Source organism: Protopterus annectens, chromosome 2.part1 (assembly GCF_019279795.1).
Source record: "Protopterus annectens isolate FY-2018-M chromosome 2.part1, PAN1.0, whole genome shotgun sequence".
Taxonomy (NCBI): Eukaryota; Metazoa; Chordata; order Ceratodontiformes; family Protopteridae; genus Protopterus; species Protopterus annectens.
In genome coordinates this window covers 1,592,460,794-1,592,488,075 of record NC_056729.1, presented here as the reverse complement: position 1 = coordinate 1,592,488,075, position 27,282 = coordinate 1,592,460,794, and the positions used below count along the sequence as shown (strand labels likewise).

The 27,282-nt window shown below is 39.7% G+C and overlaps 1 protein-coding gene across 1 annotated transcript in view; it reads right to left on the bottom strand.

Moving 5' to 3' along the window:
- The window catches only part of LOC122794996 (tumor necrosis factor receptor superfamily member 1B-like), a 139,304-nt gene extending 113,874 nt beyond the window's left edge, over positions 1 to 25,430 (bottom strand). Inside the window, exons 1-2 of the mRNA XM_044063584.1 lie at positions 25,392 to 25,430; positions 19,829 to 19,913 (exon numbers count right to left, since the gene is read on the bottom strand). Coding sequence (XP_043919519.1) covers positions 19,829 to 19,913; positions 25,392 to 25,430 — 124 coding nt within the window. The remainder of the gene's footprint in view (positions 1 to 19,828; positions 19,914 to 25,391) is intronic.
- Positions 25,431 to 27,282: the final 1,852 nt, after the last annotated feature.

The following is a 27,282-nucleotide window of genomic DNA, read 5'->3' as shown; positions in this document are numbered from 1 at the left end:
GTGTTCTCTCCTGTCTATCTGATGAATCTGGGCATCTTGGGGCAATGTAGAAATTGCCTCTTGTACACAGACAACCCTCTCCTCCTACCACCCAACACTACAACCTGTGAGAGATGCACTTATCTAGCCAAACTGGAGGTAAAGCTCTCTCCAATCAAGACTGAACTTGACAGTCAAGAGGAGAAGGTAAACACTTGCACCACACCACACTCATCACATAGTCTCACTAAATCTACACCACCAAAATCCACACATAGAAACACAAAAACATTCACAGAGGCTCTCAATAATAATCTACTCAAGCAACAGAGACCACCAAAGCAGAAATACAAGCAACCTCCACCCCCCAACACAACCCAAATGACACATAGCCCGCAGACTCAGTGTGCCACTCAACCACAGCCAATAAGGCAAAACAACATACCCAACACACTAGTCTTAGGCAACTCTATAGTCAGGCACACTGATGTCCCACTCACCAGGCTAAACAAGGAGAAGGTTACTGTCAGCTGCCTGTCGGGTGCCAGGATCCACCACATAACCCACGCACTCAGGTCACTCCACAACAAGTACAAATATGACTCTGTCATTGTCCATGTTGGTGTGAATGGCCTGAGATGCACCTCCCTGGACTACATGAAAAGAGACATGGAAGAGCTCACCAATCTTGTAGCCCAGGCAGGTATGACCCTAGCCCTGAGTAGCATTCTGCCATCACCCAGAATGATGACAGTACAAGGACAAAATGATTGACTTCAACAATTGGCTAAGCTTCTGGTGCCATTCTAAAGGGATCCAGTATCTGTCTGCCTGGGATGACATGGTCGACAGACCATGATGCATTGCCAGAGATGGCCTGCACCTGTCACCCCTGGGATTCCGGATACTGGCTAAGGTTCTTGCCGCCCCTATAGTGCCTTTTTTAGGCAAGGTTCAAATGACAAATTCACCACCGTAACAGGAACAGGAAAGCAAAAACTGAGGGTGATGCTACTCAATGCTAGAAGTCTAAATCTCAAAATGCACTCACTCGAGGCACTCCTTAAAATGAAGAACATCGATATCTGTGCAGTGACTGAGACCTGGTTCAAGGCTCCAGAGAGCACCCCTGCACTACCAGGCTATAACTCATACCACATTTTTCGACCATGTAACCTGGACTGGAACACCAAAGGTGGAGATGTGTCCATATTCATTAAGGATATCCACACCTCCAGGATAGTTGCTCAGCATAATGCAGCCGAGGTTATCCAAGTGCAACTAACTCTGGGCAAAACTGCAATCCAAATTATAACTTGTAGATCACCCACCATGCCCCAGGATTCCCACTCCTCTTTTCTTGATGTACTGGAAAATATTAGGGTTCAACCAAACACCCTAATAATGGGCGATTTCAACTACCCCACCATTAACTGGGAAAACTACTCATGTACCAACTCCTTCACTCAACGCTTTCTGGAATTCATAAACTCCAATGCCCTGGATCAACTTATCCACACCCCCACCAGGGGCAACAATATCCTAGATCTAGTCATTACCAATATGAGTGACCGGTATTCCACACCTGAAGTTAACACCTCATTGGTCCAATCCGACCATAAGCTAATTACCCTAGATATCCACATCCTGCCTCCACCCCCCATTAAGGAAACCATGGTAAAAAATTCTACAAAGCCAGCTTCATGCTTCTTAAGGCAGAAGTGTTGAACTTCATGACACCCATGGACAATACAGTTACGACTACTGAATCCTACACAATTGCACTCTATAAGCACATACATGAGTGCATGGATCGTGCTATCCCAAACAGAACCAAGACGCTATCCTCAAAAAAAAGGAAGCCAATCTGGTGGTCTCCTGCCATAAACAAACTGTACAACAGAAAGAAGAAACTCTTGCAAAAGAGAGTAAAATTCCACGAGTGGAGGCACTCCCTGGTCAGCCTCAGTAAGAAGCTGCGATCCCTGATAAAATCCTCCAAAGCTAGTTATGAAAACAAAATCACCACTGATTCTAAAGACAACCATAAAGCATTCTATAGCTATGTCAAGAATCTCAATGGCAACACTCAGATCTGCTCGGAGTTACAGCACAATTTCACTAAATGTACAGAACCAACTGATATTGCCAACATCCTGGCAGATAGGTTCAGTGCTAACTTTACCCCCCTCTCACCCCCTAAAGAGCCCATCTCTATACTGGCAGAATGCAAAGTCCCTGTAATCACGGCTGCATAGGTAAAAAACACACTCTCCAAGCCAAGAACACAGCATCCATGGGACCAGACAACATTCCAGGCTGCGTTCTACATGAACTACAGAATGAACTGGCACCCCACCTAAGTACCATGTTCAATCATAGCCTCACCTCAGGCTTTGAGCCTGCTGAATGGCGCACAGCAAAGGTTATCCCACTCCACAAGGGGGGAGCCACCACGGACCCCGGGAACTACTGCCCCATTAGCCTGACGAGCCTGGTCTGCAAGGCCATGGAATGTATCATCATGGAACTTATAAACAAAGACATTGGTAATCTCCAAACTCTGGATCCCACCCAGTTCGGGTTTGTAAAAGGCAGATCATGTCTCCTAAACCTGATAGACTTCTTTGAAGCAGTCACCAAAGCCGTAGACAAGGGTAAGGTGGTTCACACAGCCTATCTAGATCTTGCCAAGGCTTTCGACACCAACCCCCACTCTGGAATTATAGATAAACTAACTAAACTAGGTATAAATCCCTATGTCACAAGATGGGTTGCCAACTGGCTCACTGACAGAACCCACACTGTGAAAGTAGCAGACTCCAAATCCGACTTCAGACCACTGACAAGTGGAGTACCACAGGGTTCAGTCCTGGGTCCTCTCCTGTTTGGTATTTACTTCTCTGAAGTACAGGCTAACACAGAAGGTCTTTGGCTAACGATGTTCACAGATGACTGCAAATTAGGAGCCATAATCGAAACTCCTAACGATGTGGACATCCTACAAAAGGGCCTCACTGAGACAGATGATTGGTGTCAAAGCCATGGTCTCAAGCTCAATGCCAAAAAGTGTATTGTCATCCCCTTTGGTAAAATTTTTGTACCCATGAATTACAACATAGGCGGTAGTATACTTAACACCGAAAGTGTGATAAGAGACCTTGTGACACAGGTGGACAGTAGTCTCCCCTTTGATAATCACATCACCACAGTAGTCAGGAAATCTTTGTACGTGGCACACCTCATCACAAAAGGTTTCTCATCCAGAAAAAAAGAGGTCATTGTTCCCCTCTACTCATCACTCATTAGACCCATTATAGAGTACAATGCCCCTTTTGGTATGTACCTCACAAGACTTCTACAACAACTGGAAAGGCCGCAGAAATACCTCACAAAGAGGATTACTGGCCTCAAACAGATGCCCTACACAGACCGTCTCAAAAAACTCCAGCTTTACTCCATCGCATATCGCCTACTTAGAGGTGATCTCTGCCTAACACACAAAGCTATGTCAAACCCAGAGCTGCTGGACATGCTCCACTTAAAGAAATCCCAATCCTTCCGAGCTACACGCTCTAGCGACCTAAACCTTGTCACCACAATAAACAGAACATGCAGGAGGGATAGATTCCTGTCCCAGAGACTTCCCATACTCTGGAATAAACTACCTATCTATATCAAACAAAGCTCCTCATTAGCACTCTTCAAGAAAAATCTTGAAGATTGGATGAGAAATAGGAAATTCACCCCGGGGATCACCTCTGTGTCTCTGCTCGACAGTGGCACAGGAAAATAATTTTCTTGGGTGGCAAAAGCCAGGGTACCTTTTTGACTGGGCTTGTATAGGCCTCAGGGCCGATAGCCTAGTACCTACCTATGAACCTATTCACCTCTTCACTTATGAACCTATCGACCTATGATTGTGCTACTGCTTCCATGCATCACACCCCACATCTGGATCTACTTTTGTATCGCCTCAATAAACGGACTTGTGCACTGCTTTATCACGTATTGGTGACACCATTGTTAGCCAGTGCACACCAACCTCTGCCCCACTAGTACTATTAGATTAGGCATATTGATCACATTATACGCTGTCTGGCAGTAATCACAGAACCATAAATTCTGACACTCCCTCCACAGTATATATAATAATTCACATGTCTGTATATTGGGGACCATACTGTGGATCCCCATTGTCATACCAACTGCATACCTGAACTCATCCAAGTACGCATTTGCATTTCTTGCAACTGCATTGCACAGGAGTACCTTTATGGGTATTATAGGATATGGGCTGCAAGCCAGCCCAGTACAACTGATCAACAGTATTATAAATAGAACCCAGAATTTCTACAGCATTGGAAATGTAATTTTAATTCCACTTAACTGTCAATATTAAGTACTTTAGCTATGCCAGCTATCTGGTTTAGAGGGATGGAGCCATGAATGGAGCACTTGTGGCCCAGGTTTCAATAGAAGGATTTTGTGCATTAAAGGTTGAATGCAGTGTGAGACAAGGGTGATAGGTCCTGGTTTGTGTACTTGTCATGGAGGAATGAAAAGGTTATGGCCTGCTAAGTAAGTGCCCGCTGGTAGAGACCAGGTGGTACAGTAACAGCCAAAAATAGGAGCTTAAGGTTACATTGCATCATGTAGCACCACAGCTCAACTTTGGTGTACATGTGTACATACATGTGTGTGTGTCATCTGTGTGTGGCTGTGTGAGTAAGCACACAATTGTGTGCACAAGTGTTTGTGTGTGTCCACACTCATACCTGAGTGTACATATGGTGTGTGTCACACAGACATTCACACACACGCACACACACACACACACACACACACACACACACACACACACACACACACACACACACACACACACACACACACACACACACTATGTACTATGTGCTGGTTTTACTAGCTTTGCTTTGGTGACGTGTCCCATTGGCCACTGCAGTGAGAGAATTATAAGTCTACAACACCTCCTAATGTCAACCAGATATTGTCTATAATTAATCTGCCTTACCTCTTTGATTTTATGATGCTGGAAAAAGGAAAAACAAATAATCTGAAATAGAATAGGTGCCAAACCTACCATAATGACCTTTTATAACCATTTGTAAATTAATCATGGTGTTATTGCTCCAACATAAGGCCTACATGCTCTTTTCTGAAGAAGGCTAACAAGCTAAATCAAGAAGCATTTTTTATCTAAGTCATGCAGTCTAAATAATGCTGGATTTATTTATACTTAGTTAATATGTCATTCTTCTGTTATTAGGCTTTGGAATAACTTTAACTGTAACTATATTAAGACAATGAAGAGCTTTTCTCCCAAGGCCTCTACTGAAAATAGGATATTATCCTAGTCAGATTTTCATGGTAGACATATGTCAAATAAAATAAAATAAAATAAATCAAATCTGTGTGCAACATTTGCTTGGGTGACCATTCAATCCTTTTGGAACATATAAAGACTTACTATTTGGTCTCTGCTATGGTCCTTGATTGGTTTCAGTCCTACATCTCAGTGCACATCTGAAGGTGATCTTTGTGGTAAGTGTTTCCTCTGGCAACCCCAGAGACATATAGGTCACTAGGACACTTTACTTCTTGGGAAGATACCAGACCCACGAATCTCAGTCTAAAGTTGAGAACAAAAAAAAAAAACACACTCCACTCTCTTACTGATTTTACTGCAGTAATTGTAGTAAAGAAAGACTCATTGTTAGTCACTAAATGGATGAACAACTAACTCTACTCTGACACTATGGTATGCTACAGGTCTTTATAGTGGGCCCATTACGTTTATTTGTGTACATGCTGCCAGACACTGATATAATCAGGCCCAGCTTTAGACTGTTTAGAAGAACTACTTCCCTGGATGTCTGGCAATGAGCTCAAATCCAACCTGTGCAAGACTGTCACCATAGAATTCCACACCACATTCAAGCCATTCACATCTTTATCCCCCATATTATTTAGAGGAGGCATAGCTTGGAGTCTGTGTCCAAGGTGGATAATATCTGAGTGATCCTCAATAAGTAGCTGCCATCAGGCCAGCTATTTTCTGGTCATGTTATCAAAAACTGCAAAGCATCTCATTGCATCACAAAAATTACCAGTGGTTGTACAGGCCCTGGAGTTCTTTCACATGGACTATTGTAACGTCTCTAATATGAGGATCTTATAACACTGAGCCAGAAAGATCCCTCACCATTCCCTCTGTATGCTATCATATCCCATCTCTTCTCTCTTCTGTGCATGTGCTCCCTGTCATGCATTGAATAACTTTGGCTTTAGCAGGCATTATTTGTCCTCTGAGTCATTTGTTTAGTTTGATGCAAGTTATTTTATCCAGCTGACAGCTGCTCCTCCTAATTTTTGACATGATTTTCTTCCTTCCGTTATACAGCCTACTGATCTTGTGATTCCACCAGGGTGGCTTGTTGTTTGAGTTAGTTCTGTACTTCTTCCTGGTGGGTACAGCTGCCTCTGTGCATCTATCAACATGCTTGTATAGAGTTTCAGTGAACAGTTTCACAAAGAGAAGGTCACAGTGAGCTGCCTGTCAAGCGCTAGGATCCATCACATAACACAAGCACTCAGGTCACTCCAAAGCAAATACAAATATGACTCAGTCATCGTACATGCTGGTGTGAATGACCTGAGATGTACCTCCCTGGACTACATGAAAAGAGACATAGAGGAGCTCTCTGATCATGTAGCCCAGGCCGGTATGACCCTGACCTTGAGCAGCATCTTACCCTCACCTAGAATGATGCCACAGTACAAAGACAAAATGATTGATTTTAACAATTGGCTAAAATTTTGGTGTCATTCAAAGGGGATCCAGTGTCTGTCAGTCTGGGATGACATGCTCAACAAGCCACGTTGCTTCGCTAGGGACGGCTTGCACCTGTCACCACTGGGCTTTCGGATATTGGCAATGGCTCTTGCCACCCCCATAGTGCCTTTTTTAGGCAAGGCTCAAAAGTCAAACCCACCTCCATAGACAGCACAAGGAACAAGAAACTAAGGGTAATGCTGCTAAATGCCAGAAGTCTTAACCTCAAGATGCACGCACTCGAAGCTCTCCTCAGTATGGAGAACATCGATATCTGTGCAGTGACAGAAACCTGGTTCAAGGCTCCAGAGAGCACCCCAGCACTACCAGGTTATACCTCATATCACGCTTTTTGGCCCCAAAACCCGGACCGAACCACAAAAGGAGGGGGAGTTTCCATATTTATCAAGGGTATCCACACCTCCAGGTTAGTGGCATTGCACGAAGTATTGGAGATCATCCATGTGCAACTAACAGTGGGCAAGACTGCTTTTCAGTTTATAGCATCCTACAGACCACCCTCTCAAAGTCAGGAATCCCACTCGGCTTTCCTGAAAACATTGGAGAACATGAAGATCTCTCCAAACACCATTATACTGGGCGACTTCAACTACTCAAACATAGACTGAGAGCACTACTCAAGCCCCTGCACCTTAGCCTAAAGGTTCCTGGAATTTATAAACTAAAATGCTATGGAACAACTAGTCACCACTCCCACAAGAGGGGATAACATACTAGACCTGATCATTACCAACGTGGGTACTCTATGCTCCATACCAGAAGTATATCCCTCATTGGTAAGATCAGACCATAAATTAATTTCACTGGATATCCACATCCCGACCCCACCCCCAACCCAGAAAACCACAGTGAAAAACTTCTCAAAAGCGAACTTCTCACTTCTCAAAACGGAAGTGGAATCCTTCAAGGCCCCAGGGCCAGTGGAAACTACAGCCCAAACTGCAGAATCCTATATAAACGCATTCTACGGACATCTCCAGGAATGCAGGGATCATGCTATCCCAAACAAAACCAAGACCCAATCATCCAAAGGCAGGCATCCAGTCTGGTGGACCCCAGCCATAAATAAACTGTACAACAGAAGGAGGAAGCTACTACATGATAGAGCAAAATCCCTAATAGGGAAGGCAGCTCTGATCAGTACTAGCAAAAATTACGATCCCTCATAAAATCCTCCAAGGCCAGCTTCGAGAGAAAAATTGCACAGGACACTAAAGACAATCATAAGGCTTTTTCAGTTATGTTAGGAACCTGGGATGCAACTCCCAGACTTGTTCTGAGTTGATTCTAAACAACAAAAAATACACTGAACCCACAGACATCGCCAATATCCTGGCAGACAGGTTCAGTGCAAACTTCTCCACCCCCTCCCCCCCAAAAGAGCAAGTATCTATCCTGGCAGAGGGCTGCCTCCCAAACATCTCTGATGCTCAGGTGAAGGCTGCCCTCTCCAAAGCAAAAAACACTGCTTCCATGGGACCAGATGGCATCCCGGGTTGCATCCTACATGAACTCCAAGAAGAACTAACCCCTCAAATAAAACAGCCGTACAATCTCAGTCTCACTACAGGATATGTGCCCACAGAATGGCGTACAGCAACAGTGGTCCCACTCCACAAAGGTGGAGCCTCTATGGATACTGGAAACTATCGCCCCATAAGCCTGACTAGCCTAGTCTGCAAGGCTATGGAGAGGATCATCATGGAGCTGATAAACAAAGACATTGGGGACCTACAGACACTAGATCCTACCCAATTCGGCTTCGTCAAGGGCAGATCCTGCCTTTTGAACCTGGTCAACTTCTTTGAAGAAGGCACCAAAGACATAGATGAAGGGAAGGTAGCCCACACAGCCTATCTGGACCTTGCAAAGGCATTTGACACAATACCCCGCTCGGGCATCATAGATAAGCTATCCAGCTTAAATATAAACCCCTATGTCACAAGATGGGTCACAAACTGGCTCAAAGACAGAACCCACAGAGTGAGAGTTGCTGGAGCCATGTCAGACTCGAAACCGGTCACAAGTGGCGTCCCACAAGGTTCTATCCTGGGACCGCTCTTGTTCGGTATATACTTTTCCGAGGTACAGGCCAACATGGGAGGACTATGGCTCACCAAGTTCGCAGATGACTGCAAACTGGACGCCATAATCGACTCTCCAGCTGACACAAACATCCTTCAAAAAGGTCTCACAGAGACGGATAACTGGTGCCAGAGCCATGGTCTAAAGCTAAATGCCAAAAAGTGTATAGTCATACCCTTTGGCAAAAACAATGTGCCCACAAATTACCACATAGGCGGTAACCCATTAAGTACAGAGAAAGTAATTAGGGATCTGGGGACCCAAGTTGATAGCAATCTCTCCTTTGACAACCACATTGCCAAATTGGTTAGAAAGACCTTCTACATAGCCCACCTCATCATGAAAGGATTCACATCTAGATCAAGAGAGGTAATCGTGCCCCTTTATTCATCCCTCATCAGGCCTATCATAGAATATAATGCCCCTTTTGGGATGTACCTTACCCGACACCTGCAGCAATTAGAAAGACCCCAAAAGTACCTCACCAAGAGGATCAAGGGACTCAAGCAGATGCCATATGCTGCTCGGTTAAAAAAACTCCAGCTCTACTCAGTTGCATACCACCTACTTTGAGGCGATCTATGCCTGACATATAAAGCTATGTCCAATCCAGAATTAATGGACATGCTCCACCTCAGTAAATCTAAATCCCTTAGAGCCACATGCTCGAGGGACTTGAACCTCAGCACAGAAATAAATAGAACTTGCTGGAGGGACAGATTCATAACCCAGAGGCTCCCTTCGCTCTGGAATAGAATTCCAATTCATGTTAGGCAGAGCACCTCACTGAATCTCTTCAAGAAGAATCTTGATGAGTGGATGGGGGATCGTAGGTTTGTCCCGGGGATTACTTCCGTGTCACTATTAGACAGAGGCACAGTAATCTAAACCTTAAAAAGGGCACAGTATACTCAAATCAAGGGGTGGTGTAAGCCAAACAAAATCAGGCTAGGCTTGTAATTGCCCCAAGGCAGATAGCCTAGTATGAACCTATGAACCTATGAACCTAAGTTCTGCATAGGCAGCAGTGTTCTCAGAGTTTAGTAGTTCCTGAATATTCCAGGGTTAGCTGGGGTTCCAGGTTTTATTTTTACTTCAAAGGAGACCATTTTGTGGTCAAACCTTACCAGAGAAGACATTACAGTATAGGATGGGCAGCATTCTCCCATATTAGTGGGGACTAGATCTAGTATGATTGCACCCTTGGTTAGTGTACTGACAGTCTCATCCAGGGAGTTTGTGTTTACAAAATCCAGGAATCATTGTGCCTGTATGTTTGGTGTCATACATGATTCCCAGTTAATAATGAGATAATTAAAGTCACCCATAAATATATTATTGGATTGGATGGTGAGTGTTTCCAATATGTTTAAATACATGGTATGGGGTTCCTGAGTCATAGAGGAGGACCTATAGCTTGCAAGGAAGTGGTATTGGATTTTGCCTATGGTGATTTTAACTTGGAGAAACTCAAATGCATTGTCTTGTTTGAGCAGCCTTGAGGTATATTTATTTTTAATGTAAATTGAGACACCTCCACTTTAGTCCCTGTCTGTTAGCAGCTGGTCTAAATGTGTGGAAGACATTATAACCTGGCACTGTTGGTGTGTTGTCTGTGGCTTTTAACCATGTCTCATTGACTGCACAGATGTCAGCATTCTCTAGAGTGAACAGAGCTTCTAGGGAGTGGAGTTTATAGCATTGAGCAGTACCACCTTTAGATCATCTTGGTCTTGATTTGCTTATGTTGGAAGTACTTTCAGTTTAGCATTGCCTAAAAAAGACACTATGGGAGAGGGCAATGTTTTAGTTAATATTTGAAAGCCAAGAAGGGAGACACACAGACCATCCTTGGCAAAGCACCATGGTGTGTTAACCATCCCCTTCCATGCTGATAAATATTGCACCCTCTTAGAATGACACCAGAAATAAGCCACAGTAGTGCAGCAGTTTGTGTTTGTCACCTCACAGCAAGAGGTTCTTTGGTTTGATTCTCAGCTGGGGTGCCTTCTCTGTGGAGTCTGCATGTCCTCCCTGCATTTGTGTGAGCTTCCTCTTGGTGCTCCTGTTTCCTCCCATGTTACAGAGACATACATCTAGAGTGTTTTTCCCTGGGCCTCTGCTGAAAATTGGCTCATTGCAATTCAGACAGTAAACAAATGTTAAATAAAGTAATCTTTTGTTCATATTGTGGCATTATCCTTAGAGAAGATAAAATGCTTTTCAGTGCTAGCCTAACATCAGCCTGAGATACATACTCTGAGAGTTCCATGAGGTCTCTCTTCATATAGTCTAGGGAGGTATGTCCCAGGTCATTTACACCCACATCGGCTATGACTGAGTCATACTGGTACTTGCAGTCCAATAATCTGAGCGCGTGCATAATGTGGCAGATCCTGGCCCCTTATAATCAACTGATCATGACTTTTTCCTTACCCAGCCTGGTGAGAGGCACATCAATATGTCTCACAATGGAGTCTCCAATGACCAGAATGTTGGACTGTGTGATGGCTTGCCTTATGGGCTTAGAAGTAGAGGTTCCATTAGCTGTGTCTTTATGTGTCATTTTGGGTGTTGTTTTGCAAGAGTGCATTCGGGGTCTTCTGAGAGTATTTGTTATGGGTACTTCATCTAGGAGGTATTTGGGTTTAAGAAGGTTATATTTAAGTGCCTCAGCATATGTGGGTCTTTGTATCTGCTTTGAATTGTGTGTGATGGGTTTAGCGTGTGTACTACTTACAACCTTATTGACATTAGGAGTACTTTTATGTGAAATTTTTGCCTCCAGTGACATTGTGTAAATATATTTCTAACACACCATATCAGTTTGTTTAAGAACTAACTGATTGTCAGTAAACATGAAACAATCTCTACATTGCCTCAGGAAGCCCATATCCACCAAGCCAGTAATGGAGATGGTAAGAAAATTCATATCAATGGAAACAGGCCCTTTTTTATTGATTAGACAATTGGAGTGAGAATGTAAAGTACTGTCAGGAGCATCTGGTTTGCAACTCTGGGTGCAGTACTTGTCACTGCAAACTAGTTGTCCTGTGTGCAACTAGGTACTGGTGAAATTTTGATAGTACTTTTACAGGAAAAATGCCAACTCAAGGTTTCTGCATCTATATAGGGCATTCCCAGACAGTTGAGGGGGAAACTACCTTGACAAGGTAATTTCATCTAATAGGGACCTGTAGAATGATTTAAAGGCAAAATCAGCAAATAAAGCAAAAATAAAGCAGTAGCACTCAAAACAGTTAAATGAAGTGCAAAACAATAAAAATAAATCTGTTATCTGCCAAGGATGGAGCAGAATTAACTCAGGACTCCCTCAGAGTATGGTTGAGGGTGCCAAGCAGATGGGAACAGTGGTAAAATGTGCAGGAGGCAATTTGTAGTAAAGGAGGTTTACTCAAGTGCAACACTGGTATGTTGTATGGGCACTTGTATCATGGATAGCTGGAAAACAATGGGTGGGAAAGTACTTAAACAGGTTTCACAACAGACAATAGCAATGAAAGAGGAGAGAGAGAGACTTTGGAAGCCAGATTACCATAAGGGGCAAAAGCCAGAGACATAGCCTTTTAAAATCACAGGAGAAGGTTGGGAGGGAAAGGAAAACATTCAAACTGGATCTTTAATCCTATGGTTAGAATTTCAGAAACTTTTAGCTTAATATCTTAGTGGGGGCTGATGTGGACTGAAAGAACAGGAGACAAAATACTAGCGTGGTAAACAGAAAACCACTGTAATACAACTTTAAGCAGATATATATAACTATAAAAATACTGAAGCACAAAGCCTGGAACAGTATTCATAAAACTGCCACTACTGCATTCCACCACAGACTAGGGCAACAGATTATTGGAATGTAACTTTAAGCAGGTACATACAACTATATAAGTACTGAAGCACAAATCCTGGAACAGAGTTCACAGTAATGCCACTATTGCAATCCCACCACAGACATAGGCACCTGACTATGCAGGAATTTACCAGTGACGTTGTAATAAATTACTAAATGAAGCTCACATCAGGTAGTAGAGCACAGTCCTGCCACAAATGTGAATGAATGAAGCTAAATGATTGAGGCTCCATACTGGGTTCAAAATAAAGAAAATGATCTTTTACATGTAAATGTACTTATGTAAATAAAAGTGCAGTACAATGTATAAATAATGTTAAAATCATGCACTAATACAAAATCTTCCCCTTCTGCAAATGACGCTACAAGACTAAGGTTCCAGAACATACTAAAAAATGCAAACATATAACTTTTTTGGCTAAAACATGAGCAAAAAGTAGAGAAGTGTAAAAAAGTATCTACACACAAGTCACTGTAACAGCAACTTAAAATATTTAAGTAGAATTTAAGTCACTCAAGCCTAAAACACCTTTGTGTATGCTTTCAGTTCACACCCATACCTCCTTGGATGCCCAGAATTAAGTAACTTAGAAGTTAATAACAGCCAGTATTAGCAAGGGAAAGGCATTATTAACAAAATTACACTAAGATTGTTAGTATATGATGTCCTACTGTGGAGAAATGTATTTTTGTTGCCACTTATTATTAATATTTTCATATTTATGTTCATATTTTCAAAACTGAGAAACAAACATTTTATTGATGTGTAGGGTGTGAAACATCAATGTGGGAGACATGATAATTCTCTGAAAATGCTGGCTTATATCACATTATACTGGAAATATTGCTAGTTGTTAGTAATTATGAAAAAAACAATATTTCCAAATGTACCTAATACTTAAAAAAAATGATTTACAAACTGTTGCATAACATTAAGTGAAACTGTAGACGTTGTTGAAGAAAACTGTCTTTAATATTTGCAGTGTAAGGTGCACATCTTGAGAGATATCCAGTATTATTTGTTTTGCTAATTATACAATTAAATATATGTTTTCGTATTTCTATAAATATCTCAGTAAACATGCACTTATGCAGAGATGTCTTTTTGTCATGTCAAAGCTTACATCTAGTTAACAAGAATTTCTAACAATATATGTCTAGGTTGTATAGTTTTCAAAATGTGATTTTTTTGTGAGAGTTTAGAAAAATATAATTTTGGATTTGTGTGCATTACAATATATTATAGTATTTATTGCACTGACTATTATCACTATAAAAATATTTCTTACTGATAACTGCTATTTCTACAATTTTAATAGCTTTTCTTGTTCATAAAATATTTACATTTGTTTATTTTATGTTTTTTTTATTGAATTATCACTTGTGACTCAGCCAAACTTACATTTATGTAAAAAACAACAAACCATATTAACAAGTTCATATTTACAAACATGTTACATCACATATTCTTCTAAAAAGAGCTGTAGATACTTCACCAAAGGCTGCCTGCTCATAAAATTTCCAAAGGAAAGGAAGAAAAAAGCAGGTACAGGCCACCACGCTGAACAGCTTCAAAACTTTTATTTAAAACACAATTAAAAACACTGGAATGAGTGCTTTCGGGACCAAGTCCTTTTTCAGATACAAAACTCAAATGAAACTGTAGTTTTTATATAGCTCTTCAGTTAACATTCAGTACCACACCATCCTTTTCTTTAATATTCTATACAGTATAATCAAGCCAATATTGCATGAATTGTTCAATTCCTGCCATCATTTAAACCTCATTCCTTCTCCAAAACTTTTTTCTGCATGTATTGTTCCCACAATTTCTATTTTTCCTATGTAATTTGTTCCTAATCTTTTCTAAAGATCCCACTTCCTGTTATTTATCTCTATTACAATATTCACTACTTCAAATATGTTTGATTTAGATTCTGAATTCAATTTTCTAGTAATTGCTTTTTTGGTATCCACCAAAATTAAACTTAACAAGGCCTTACCATGTCTATACAATTGAGATCCTATATCCAGCTCAGCCAGTATTTTTAACAGAGTACCCTGTAGGGAATTATTGAAGTCTGCCAACTCATTGCACTCCCAAAGCGTATGCTCTCAGTTATCTCTTCCCCATCACACCTCATACCTCCAACATTTGCCAACTACCTAAAGAAAACATATTTACAGTCTGTTCGACATATAAAAGTATCTATACAAACACTTCCAAGCAAAAATCCTAAATCTTCTAGACTTTGTTGCACATTTGAGAGCCATACATATGTCCTCCCATTGTTTCTTTGTGAATTGCTTATCTAATCTCTCTTCCCAATCCTTAACCTCCTCTAATGGATTCCTGTACTTATTGTGCAGTATTTGATATTCCCTACTAATTATTCCTTTTTAACAGGAGCTTTAGTTCTAGTTTCAATTAATAACTCAACCAATGCAGGTCTTTCACTTAAGATTCCCATATTCCTTTCTCTTTGCCTATACTCTGATATCAATCTCTAATATGGAAGGCAATCTCTAGACTGAACTCCAAATGACTTCTTGGCCCCTTCCCATTCTATTATCTTTTCAACTCTAGTTATTTGCTCCCAATACATTGGTTCCTTTGCCAGTTTTATCCAATACATTCCAGCCCCCTTTTGCGTATTGTCTGTATCCCTAATTGCAGTCATCCCTATCAGCAAAATTTCCTTTCTCCATTCTTGTGTTGACATAGTTCTTAGGATACTTTCAGGTGCTTTATGGATATAATATTTTGTATGACTGCTGTTATATGTCTGTATGTATGTATGTATGTATGTATGCATGCATGCATGTATGTATGTATGTATGTATGTATGTATATATTTATTTATTTATTATTTATTTATTTATGTGTTGTTGACTAGTTAATCCCACTAGGCTTGTAGCCTTTTTTTCAGAGGACACCCATTTTATACTCATTATTATTATTATTATTATTATTATTATTATTATTATTATTATTATTAAGGATATGCATACAAAATCCCACTTTTTCCTTATTTCTTGACTATCCCCGCTTCATCATCATCCCTTTCCTCTTTGAATTGTAGCTTTCTGCTTGTGTTATGTACAAGAGCTTTTACTGTACAGCTCTAAAATATGAAATTAGGTCAACTTTTCTTGATTACCATAAAAAATTATCTCTAGCTTTCTGCTTGTGTTATGTACAAGAGCTTTTACTGTACAGCTCTAAAATATGAAATTAGGCCAACTTTTCTTGATTACCATATCAATTATCTCCTTGAATTTCTGATTTCCTTATTTTCCTTACCAGTGCTTCTAAATATAATGCAAATACCAAAAGAGAATGTCCTTGCCTTGTTCCTCTACTCAAATACATCTCATCAGGGAGAACCCCTCCCACTTTGATTGTTGCCTCCAGTCCCTCATATATCCTACTAATTAATTTTATTATTGTGTCAGAGAATGCAAATGCTTCCATTCCCTAGTCATAAAATCCCAGCTTACTTTGTTAAATGCTTTCTCTGCATCAACACCCTCCAATGACAGCAGTATTTTCTCACATTCTAGATCCTTCTGGATCACCACTGTTCTATTAATGTTGTCAGATCTTTGCCTCCCCTCCATAAAACCACATAAATCCATATCTATTAATTTTGGCAACACCTTTGCCATTCCGTTAGCCATTACAGACATGAACACTATAATCATTGTTTAAAACTGAAATGGGCCTATATGACGTTGGGTTTGCTGCACATTTCCCATCTTTAGGTACTACAGTCACCACAGCTTTTTTAAAGGATGTTGATGCTTCCCCTCCTTTTAAAATACTGTTAAACCTTCCAAATCATAATCACTTTCTTCCCACCTAGCTTCCAAACTTCCACCAGAATACCATCTATTCCTAGAGACTTTCCTGCAGCTGCATAATAGTAATCTTTCTAAACGTATGCATATTATCCAGGTACTCCCTTATTTTCTCTTTAGCACTCTGCAGTTCCTCCTCTTCATGCTCTGTGAGATTCCCCTTATTCTGCAATACTTTAACCTTAGTCAGCCCCTCTAAATAATTCTTGTTGCTTCTTAACCAAATGTATTTTTCTTTTATATCTACCTTAATTTTAAACTCCACTTTCATTTTATCCCACTCACTAGCTAGAAAATGTGGAGTACCTTCTATTTTCCCTAATGACTCCTGAATAATTTCCACTATTAATTCCTCCTCTCTTTTTAACAATAGGTAGGGAAGTGCCAATGCTTCATTTTTCCTTCATTAACCCCCATTTTTATCTTAGTTATTACTGTTGCATGATCTGAAATAGTTACTGAACATGTGTCAAAGTTCTCAATTAAATCCCCGTTTACCTTGGGGAATAATATGCAAATTCTCCCCAAGTTCCTACTACTCAATTCACATCTTCTGTACCAAATATTTTCATAAATTTGTTCATATATCTGCCCTCTTTTGCTATAATTTCCCTCCTATGCCCCAAGATACATCCTATTTGTTCTGGAGCCCCTGAGATATATCCTCATTGTTTATCTTATGCTTTTTAAGTTTAGTTTCTCAGAAAATGCTCTGGAATGCAAGATGTGTATAGGCTGCTATAGGTGCGGCAATCAACACCACACAGATTTAAATGAGTTAAATAAATGCTTTTTTCTTCCCTTTTAATGAAAAGCTTCTACCTCACACTTTGGGGCTAGCAACACTGTAATAAATGACTAAATGAGACTCAAATCTGTCAGTAGATCACAGTACTGCCACAACTGTGAATGAAGCTACAAAGCTGAGGCCCCAGACTGGGCTCAAAATACAGAAAGCTACCTTTTACATGTAATTATATCTATAGAAAGAGAAGCGCAGTATAATGTATGCATAATGCTAATCTTGCAGTAATATACAATCTTCCCACAACTGCAAAATAAGCTGCAAGATCAAGGACCTAAAATAAACTAAAAAAATGCAAACAAATAACTCTTTGACTAAAACATGGACAAAAAGCACTGCAGTACAAAAATGTACTACTACACAGGTACAACTTAAAATATTTAAGCAGAATGTAAGTAAAAGATTTTTAATTCCATTTTGATGAAAATCTTGTATCTCACACTTTGGGACTTTACACGCCTCTCAGAGTTTTGAAGAAAAGATCCTGGGTATCTGTAGCTATGTCCTAAATATAACAGACTTGCTAGATAGGGATCCAGTCAAATAAAGCCAATACTGGAGCTCAAGTCCTATGGTTAGAATTCCAGAAACTTATAGGTTAATGTTTCAGCTGGGGCCTGGCCAGACTCAAAGAACAATGGAACAACCAGTAGCAAGGTAAACAGAAAATCACTGGAATACAACTTTAAGCAGGTGTATACCGCTATAAAAGTACTGAGGCACAAATCCTCTACAATACTGCCACAACTGCAATCCAACCACAGACTAAGGCAACAAACAATACAGAACTTTACCAGTAACACTGTAATAAGTGACTCAAATGTCACAGTAGCTCACAGTCCTACCACAATTGAGAATGAAGCTACAAGACTGAGGCTCCAGACTGAGTTCAAAATGCAAAAAAAACTACCTTTTATATATAATTATACTTATGGAAATAGAAGCTTAGTATAATGTATAAACAATGCTAAAATCTTGCCGCAATACACAATATTACCACAACTGCAAATGAAGTTACAAGACTAAGGTCCCAGAACAAACTAAAACATACATTTTTTACACTTCTTAGTTGTGAGAGTCTGTAAGGTTTACTGTGGTCATGTCATATTTCTTAACAAGTTAGGACATATGATTTTCAAAGTTCCCATTGTACAATGGCAAAAAGCTGTACAGATTGAACATCTCCAACAGTAGTACATAAATGCGTGTTTCAAAAGACATCCTGAAGGTAGAAGAACATTACCCGACTGACATCCTACTTACCCTACTTATTTACTAGAGAAAAGCACAGCTTGATACACTTCCTGTAGTTACCAGCTACAGTATAGATGCATTATCTGTAAAATCTTAAGTGGTAGTAGCATCTCATTCATACCACAGCAGTTTTCACAAAGCCATGCCATTGCACAATGACTTTATCAATGTACAGTTATAATAGTATAGTTTATTTCATGGTCAGGAAGTGCTTTTTTTATTCATTTGTTAATAGCTAACATTAGTTGAGCCAAGCAGGCTCTTTTTCATGGACAACAGAGAAAAAATAAAATACAACATAATGAGACTTATGCAGTAAATATGGATATACAGTGCAATAATCAGTATATAGACAGTGGAGCAATGACAGTAATAAAAGATTTGCATGGCAAAGCCTGACTTATCAGAAGAATAAATAATTCATCTCCATAGCATTCTGAACATCTCTGTTTGTCTAGATTTTGGCAGGTTTTTTTTACACATCATGTTGCACATATGAGATATTGATATATAGCCACCTAGATAAGCAGACAGATAGATTGCTGCAATGAAATACCTCACATTACATACACACACACACACACACACACAAATATATATATATATATATATATATATATATATATATATATATATATAGGTCCCCTTCAGAAGGCTGAACTTTTAAAAGCTCGATTTTCATATGGCCGAGACCATATGATTGAACTTTTAAAAATTCGAACGGTCTGAATGGGGATCTCCATAGAGCGTGGAACAGGAAGATTTCCCTTTACCGCAATATAGTGCAATCTCGGAGTTGGTATATTTAAATAGCAGGGGGTGTGGTGAGTGCAGCCCCCCACATGGGGGGGTGCAGAGGGGCTTGCTCCACATGGGGGGTGCAGGGGGGCTTGCCATCCTTGCTAGCACTGTTTAATTTTTTTTTACTTGTTTTTTTTTTTTTTCACATTTTCGAACATTCAAATGTTCGATCATATGGTCTCGGCCATATGAAAGTCGAACGTTTGGGTGTTCGATTATGTGAAGTAGACCCATATATGCATATACATATATTGTACTAAAGCATACTCTGTATCAATGCAAGATGTTTACTACTGACCTTTAGGACAAGAGTAGCAGCATTTTCTTTCTGTCGGATGAAAGAAATGAGAAGTCATATTGGCACACAATCCTGTTTCTGGCACCTGAAATGAAAGAAACACAAGTTTACATGTTTAATGATATAGAAATATGGCATTTAATGCTAGGTAACATAAAGAATGCTACTGTAAACATAAACCAACATACAGCAGTGAGATGATGGCTGACACAACACATTAAGATAGGAGCACATGGAGCCTAGATGGCCAGCTGAACACAGCACGTTTTCTGAGCTGTATAAAATGAATATACTAGACAGGAGTTAGACTTATATATGTATACATATATATACTTAAATTTTATGAAATTTAGTTACTGATAGTCTAGACTTTAATTTTACAAACTTTGAAGTTTTTATTCCAAACAATTTCTGTCAAATTATTTGAGACTGAACTTGAAGGAAAATGAACAGCTCCAAGTCTTCACAATCTGATGCTGCACTGAGGAAAGAACTACAGTCACTATCACTGAAGATAGATGAATCCAACAAAAAATAGAGAATTTAAGTGAGAATAGTTCTAAACAAACTGAAGTTTTTAGAGACCTTTTTCAACAACATCAAAATAAAATAATGGATATGGGACAGCCATAACCAACATAGATGGAAGATTAAAGGATGATGAACTGCACACACACTTTCTTCTTAAACAAAATACATGGCTAATGAAGAAAATTGATGATCTTGAAAATCGGGAGAGAATTTGCAATACCCGAATTTTCAGAGTACCAGAGAAGGCAGATGATGAGAACATGATTTTATTTTTGCATAACTGGATTCTCAAACTGTAAGCACCAAAAGACAGGAAAAAACTCTTGACCAAACTGCAGACGTGTGCGAACCAAATACTCCACAATAAAACCACTGGTACATTGATGCTGTGGAAAATGCTGGTAGTTCACAAAGTAAAGCAAAAAAGTTTATTGTAAGACAATAGAAAGCTGTTTTTTTTAAGCGCTTTCGTCCTCAACAAAAGAACTTCATCAGACAAATTAAAATCAAACACAGAACACATTTTAAAGACTCCCTTTGTGCTTCACGTGATAGTAGCCACTCCCCCTAAGTAACAAAAATTTAAAAGGGCAATACAAACTGTGATGTCAATGACAAAATGTTAAATAAATACATGTTAATAGATATAAAAAAATATAGAAAATATTTAAAAAAGATCATCCACTTCACAATTTTTTAAAAGAGCAATGAATAAATATATAAATAAATATATAAATATATAAATAAATAATCATCTGTTTAAAGCTCTCAATTTTAAAAGGGAATTAATGGAGAGGGATTCATTTAAACCTGGCCAGTTGTTCGCATTTAATAACAACTGCCAGTATAATTCTCTCTTTTCTAGTAAGGCAGACCATGCATCTCCCCTGATATCCATCGTGACACCATCAATAACAAAAAAATTAACCAGCTTTCTATTGTCTTACAATAAACTTTTTTGCTTTACTTTGTGGACTACCAGCATTTTTTACAGCATCAATATACCAGTGGTTTTATTGTGGAGTATTTGGTTCGCACACTTCCGCAGTTTGGTCAGTGGATTCCCAAAATTTTAGACTTACAAGAAGGGCTCTCATTTGGTATAAAAAGAGCTCATAGGGCAACTGCTAAGCCAGTGTCAACATCCTCCACAGCAACACCGAGATCTATTATTGTAAAATTCCTTTCTTACCTTGATAAGGAATTAGTGTTAATAACTTGGAGGAAAGCCAATTAAAATTTAATCAACACCCCATCAGATTTGACAATGACTACTCTACGACAATTTTGGAAATGAAGAAATATTGGCCACTGGTTAAACATCTGAAACAAAACAACATTAGAACCCAAATATGTTATCAAGCAAAACTCAAAATGCACCTCTCTTCCGGTACAAGAACCTTTAACCTTAAAAAAAAAAAAAAAAAAAAAAAAACAAGATGGCACCACAAATGGCAGCCTCAGTTTAGTGCTCTCTAATATTCGGTTTATTTTTGTTTATTTGTCCTCTTGTTTGGTGTTTAGTTGTAATTAAGTATACTCGTGAATTGTTAAATATTCAGCAATTCATTTCATGCAATTTGACACTGGATTTTTCACAATTAAGAAATTTTCTAGAGATCCTTGCTGTAAGAGCAGCAGCTGTCTCCAGCAGACGTAGACACAGGCATTGCAAGAGGGGGAAGTCAGCTGGTGCACAGGTTAGGCTGAAACAGAGAGGTTTTTGAACAGTACTCCCAAGTTTACATCTGGCAAACCTCCACTCCCTATGCAATCAGAAGGATGAACTGTTACTTCTCAATGAAACTCACAAGGATTTTTCACTTTCTTCTGTACTGTGTTTCACAAAAACCTGGCTAAATGAATCCATTCCAGACTCTGCATTACATCTGCCTGGGTTTCAACTTTACAGAGCGGACAGAGTATTGGAGACATCAGGGAAGAGTAAAGGAGGTGGAATCTGCTTTTATATTAATGAAGGTTGGTATAATGATATCACAGTGTTAGGTAAAATGTGCTGCCCTGACTTTGAAATGTTTTGTGTTAATTTTCAACCTTTTTATTCACCTCAGGAGTTTTCTTTATTTATTCTGGTTTATGTTTACATTCCAGCTCAATCCTGTGTGTGGGCGGCATTACAAAAACTGTCTGATCAGATAATGTGCTTGGAGCAGAATTATCCAAACTCCCTTCTGATTATTCTGGGGGATTTTAATAAGGCAAATCTCAGCCATGAACTTCCTAAATTTACACAACATATAAAGTGTCCTACTAGAGACAGGAACACACTGGATCATTGTTATGCAGTCTTAAAACATGCTTATCATGCTATCCCCTGTGTAGCTTTGGATGTTTTTGATTACTGTCTGATTTATTTGCTTCCTATCTATAAGAGCAAGTTAAAATCTGTTAAACCTGGGATCAATAGAGTGAGAAGGTGGACTATTGAAGCAAAGCTGAAGCTGCAAGCCTGCTTTGATTGTGCAGATTGGAGTGTCTTTGAAGATTCTGCTGCTAACCTGAATGAACTGGCAGACAAAGTAACATCTTATGTCAGCTTCTGTGAAGATATGTGTGTCTCCACTAAGACCTAGTTAAAATTTAACAACAGCAAACCCTGGTTTACTGTTAAACTTAAGCAGCTTCGTCAAGCCAAGGAAGATGCCAATAGAAGTGAGGCTAGAGCCCTTTTTAGACAAGCAAGGAACACACTGACAAAAAAAATCAAAGTGGCTAAAACGCACTGTTCTGAAAAGCTGAAAAAAAAGTTTTTAGCCAATGATCCTGCATAATTGTGGAAAGGTCTACAAAACATTACAAACTACAGGAACTCATCCCCCTACACTGCAACTAACTACCAGCTGGCTGATGACTTGAATGCTTTTTATTGCAGGTTTGATAAGCCTGAGACTACAAATGACACTGTTACCAGCTCTGTCAATGTTCATAGGTTCATAATTGTGTACTAGGCTAATAGCCCTGGGGGCTTTACAAGCCTAGCTACCATAGGATTAACCTGACATAGTGCCACCCAACCTTAGTTCCCAGTGCATCTGTCGAATAGAGCCACTGGAGTTATCCCCAAGGTGAATTTTCTGTTTCCCATCCACTCATCAAGATTTCTCTTGAAGAGGGTCATCGAGGTTCTCTGCTTGACATGTATGGGAAGACTATTCCATAGCATGTGCAGTCTCTGGGTTATGAACCTGTCCCTCCAGCATGTTCTGTTACATGTGGTAATGAGGTTGAGGTCTCTAGAGTATGTGGTGTGGAGGGATTGGGATTTCTTTAGCTGAAGCATTTGTAACAGAGCTGGGTCAGACATGTCTTTGTAAGTCAAGCAGAGATTTCCACTAAGTAGGCAGTATGAGACAGAAAATAGTTGGAGTTTTTTGAGTCTTTCCATATACAAGTGTTTAAGGCCTAGGATCCTCTTTGTGAGGTACTTTTGTGGCCTCTCCAGTTGTTGCAGGTATTTAGTGAGGTACATGCCAAATGGGGCATTGTACTTGATGATTGGCCTAATGAGGGAAGAGTAGAGGGAGACAATGACCTCTTTCTTCCTGGATGCAAAACCCTTAGTAATGAGATGTGCCACATAGAAGGACTTTCTGACTACAGTGGCAATGTGATGATCAGAAGAGAGGTTGCTGTCAACCTGTGTTCCCAGATCTCTTATAACGTCTTCTGTGTTCAGTGGACTACCATCGATGTGGTAATTCATGGGAACCATTTTTTTCCCAAAGGGGATGATGACACATTTTTTGGCATTCTGCTTAAGGCCATGGTTCTGACACCAGTCATTGGTACTCAGTGAGGCCATTCTGTAGGATTTCAACATCACTTGGGGAGTTAATAATAGCTCCCAACTTGCAATCGTCTGTGAACTTTGTCAGCCAGAGGCCCTTCGTGTTGGCCTGGACTTCAGAGAAGTAGATACCAAACAGGAGAGGATCCAGGACCGAACCCTGTGGTACTCCACTTGTGACTAGTCGGCAGTCTGACTTGGAGTCAGCTACTTTCACACTGTGGGTTCTATCTGTGAGCCAATTTGCAACTCACCTAGTGATATAGGGGTTGATGCCTAGCTTAGTGAGTTTTTCTATGATTCCTGAGTGGGAAATGGTATCAAAAGCCTTGGCCAGATCAAGGTATCCCCTTGCCTTCATCCACAGATCTGGTGACTGACTCAAAGAAGTTGACCAAGTTGAGAAGGCATGCTCTACCCTTCACAAAACCAAACTGTGTGGGATGTAGAGTCTGGAGATTCCATATATTGTTGTTTATTAGGTCCATGATGATGCGTTCCATAGCTTTGCATATCAGGGTCATCAGGCTAATGAGGCAATAGTTCCCAGAGTCTGTAGTCACTCCTCCTTTGTGGAGAGGGATGACTGTAGCAGTGTGCCATTTGGTAGGGACAAAGCCTGAGGTGAGGCTGTGATTGACTAGGGCACACAGGTGAGGTGCCAGTTCACTCTGTAGTTCATGTAGAATATAGCCAGGGATATTGTCAGTTCCCATAGAAGCTGTATTTTTGGCCTTGGACAGTGCTGTTTTAACCTGTGCAGCAGTAATACTGGGTGCCTGGTATTATTGGTCTTTTGGGGGGGGGCTAAAGTTGGCACTGAATCTTTAAATTTTTGGTCATCGAAAAAATTCCTGATAACATCAGGGGAGGACCAATGGAAATGAAACTTGAGGAGGAGGAACTTATATGGCAGTTGAAATTAAATGCTTTGGTTCCGCCAGGATTAAATGACGCAGCTTCTATTAAGAGTGTCTTAAAATTAAAAGCTTTACTTAGATAGAGTCATATATTTACATATTTTTGTTTTTGTAATTTAATTTGAATGTGTTTTATGTGTATTGTGAATTACCTTTTAGGGAAAGTGTCTTGGCACTTTAAATTGAGGCTTGGTGTTACACTAAGGAAATGATGTCATGACAAATTATTGTATTTAAGGGCGTTTATTTCTTTTGTAAAATTGTCTGAAGAAGTTTACTTATTTTAGTAAACGAAAGCGCTTACTACATTTCTTCTGTGCCTCTGGTGTGGTTTTTCTTCCATTTGTTTTATTTTCTGGCAGTGTTGACTTTTTACCGAGTTTATTTGTTTGTTTATCATGGAAGTTTGTGCTACACCTGGATCACAAGTACTTTTTAATTCTATGGATCCATTGCCTAGTACTATGGACTATTCACCTAATAATGAATCTGGTGCTCTGGGTAAATTAACAGCTTTGATCGAGTTACTCTCACAACGTGTGGACTGTTTAGCCAGTCAGGTTGCGATTGCCTTGCCTCAAGGACCCGGAAGTTCCGGTAATCCAACTTTGAACTGTTTGTCTAATTCATCGGCTCCTAGGATTACAGTGTCTGCCCTTGGATTGCAGGATCGGGGTAATTTGCCTTCAGGAGTTTCTAGCTCGTCCTCCTTGCCTTGTTCAGGAGTTCGGATGTCCATTTTGAATGGAACAAACGAGCGACTACCTACTAATGCTGAATCTGGGAGTGCAGTGAGTACACCATCCATTATTCCTTCTTTGGATGACTGATTCAAAGAGCCAGTCTGTTTTGTAAATGGAGCTTTGCAAACTGACACTACCAGGAACTTTGATGGTTGTGAAAATACATTAATTAGCAATTTGAAAGTTTTTGACATTAAGCTTTTTAAATTCAAAAAATTGCAAATCAAGGTGCAATATTTGTCTGAGTGTGTGAAAAGACAGCAAGTCCCGAAGGGACTCAGGCAGTGGCGTTTCCCTACCGGACTAATTTTGAACTCTTCCTTTCACAAAGAACTTTTGAGTTTATTTGACCAGCAGGGCGTTGAATTTATGGAACTTTTAATTAAAGACTATTGTAAACAGATTGATATGTTGAAAAGTGAACTGGCGGAACTTGATACTAGCATTCAACAGGACAATGAGTTCCTTCATTATACATTTTATTTTTTACGTATATTCTCGAGTATTGAAAATGCTTTGGGTAAAATTAAAGAGAATAAAGGAAAGAAACTTAATAGGGACGCCCTGGCCTATGAGAAGGGTTCAGCATACCCTTCACCCCCTTCTAATGTCATTGTTAATGTGAATGCAGGGCCCAATAGGGACCATCACCCCCTTCTAATGTCATTGTTAATGTGAATTCAGGGCCCAATAGGGACCGAGATGTGCTTGAAAGTAACTTTTCAATAGGAGTTGATAACAATGGTATTCGGGTTAATGATAGCATTGAAGTATCTCCAATTAGGAGGAGTGAGAGACTTGCTAATAAACATGTGAATAGTAATGTTAAAAATCATAACACCAACAATGGTAATGAACCAAACCAAAATTAGGGTTTTCAGGGACGCAAAAAAATGAACACTGGGGGGCAGCAGAACCCTTCTCAGTCACAACATCAGTGGAAGAAGAAATTTCAGAACAGGAGGAGATGAAGCTTTCTCTCTGTCTTATTGGACAGATTAGTCCAACTGATAATCAACAGGGAATAGTACAGATTCTACTTAATAGTACACATGATTTTAAGATTTTTAATTATTCTTCCTTTACTTATTGATGTGCTTGCTAAGGGACTTACTTTCGTCCCTACAATTAGAAGTGACTTAGCGAGAACACTCATTGACCTGAAAATATTTACTAGAAAATTGAATCTGAATGTGTTATTTGGCAACAATTCTAGTCTTACTAAAGACTTTAGGGTTGCAAGCATATTTAACCCAGCCCTGCACCCTTCTATTTCATTGTTTGAGAAAATATGTGAAAATGATTTTAGGACACTTTTGAACACCAGGTGCCCATCCAGTACAATAGTGAATAACCTAACCCAAACTGAAGAGGAAGTGTTGAATGATTTAAGGTTTGCCAACATTCATATTATTAAGCCTGACAAGGGGGGTGGGTTGGTATTTATGGATA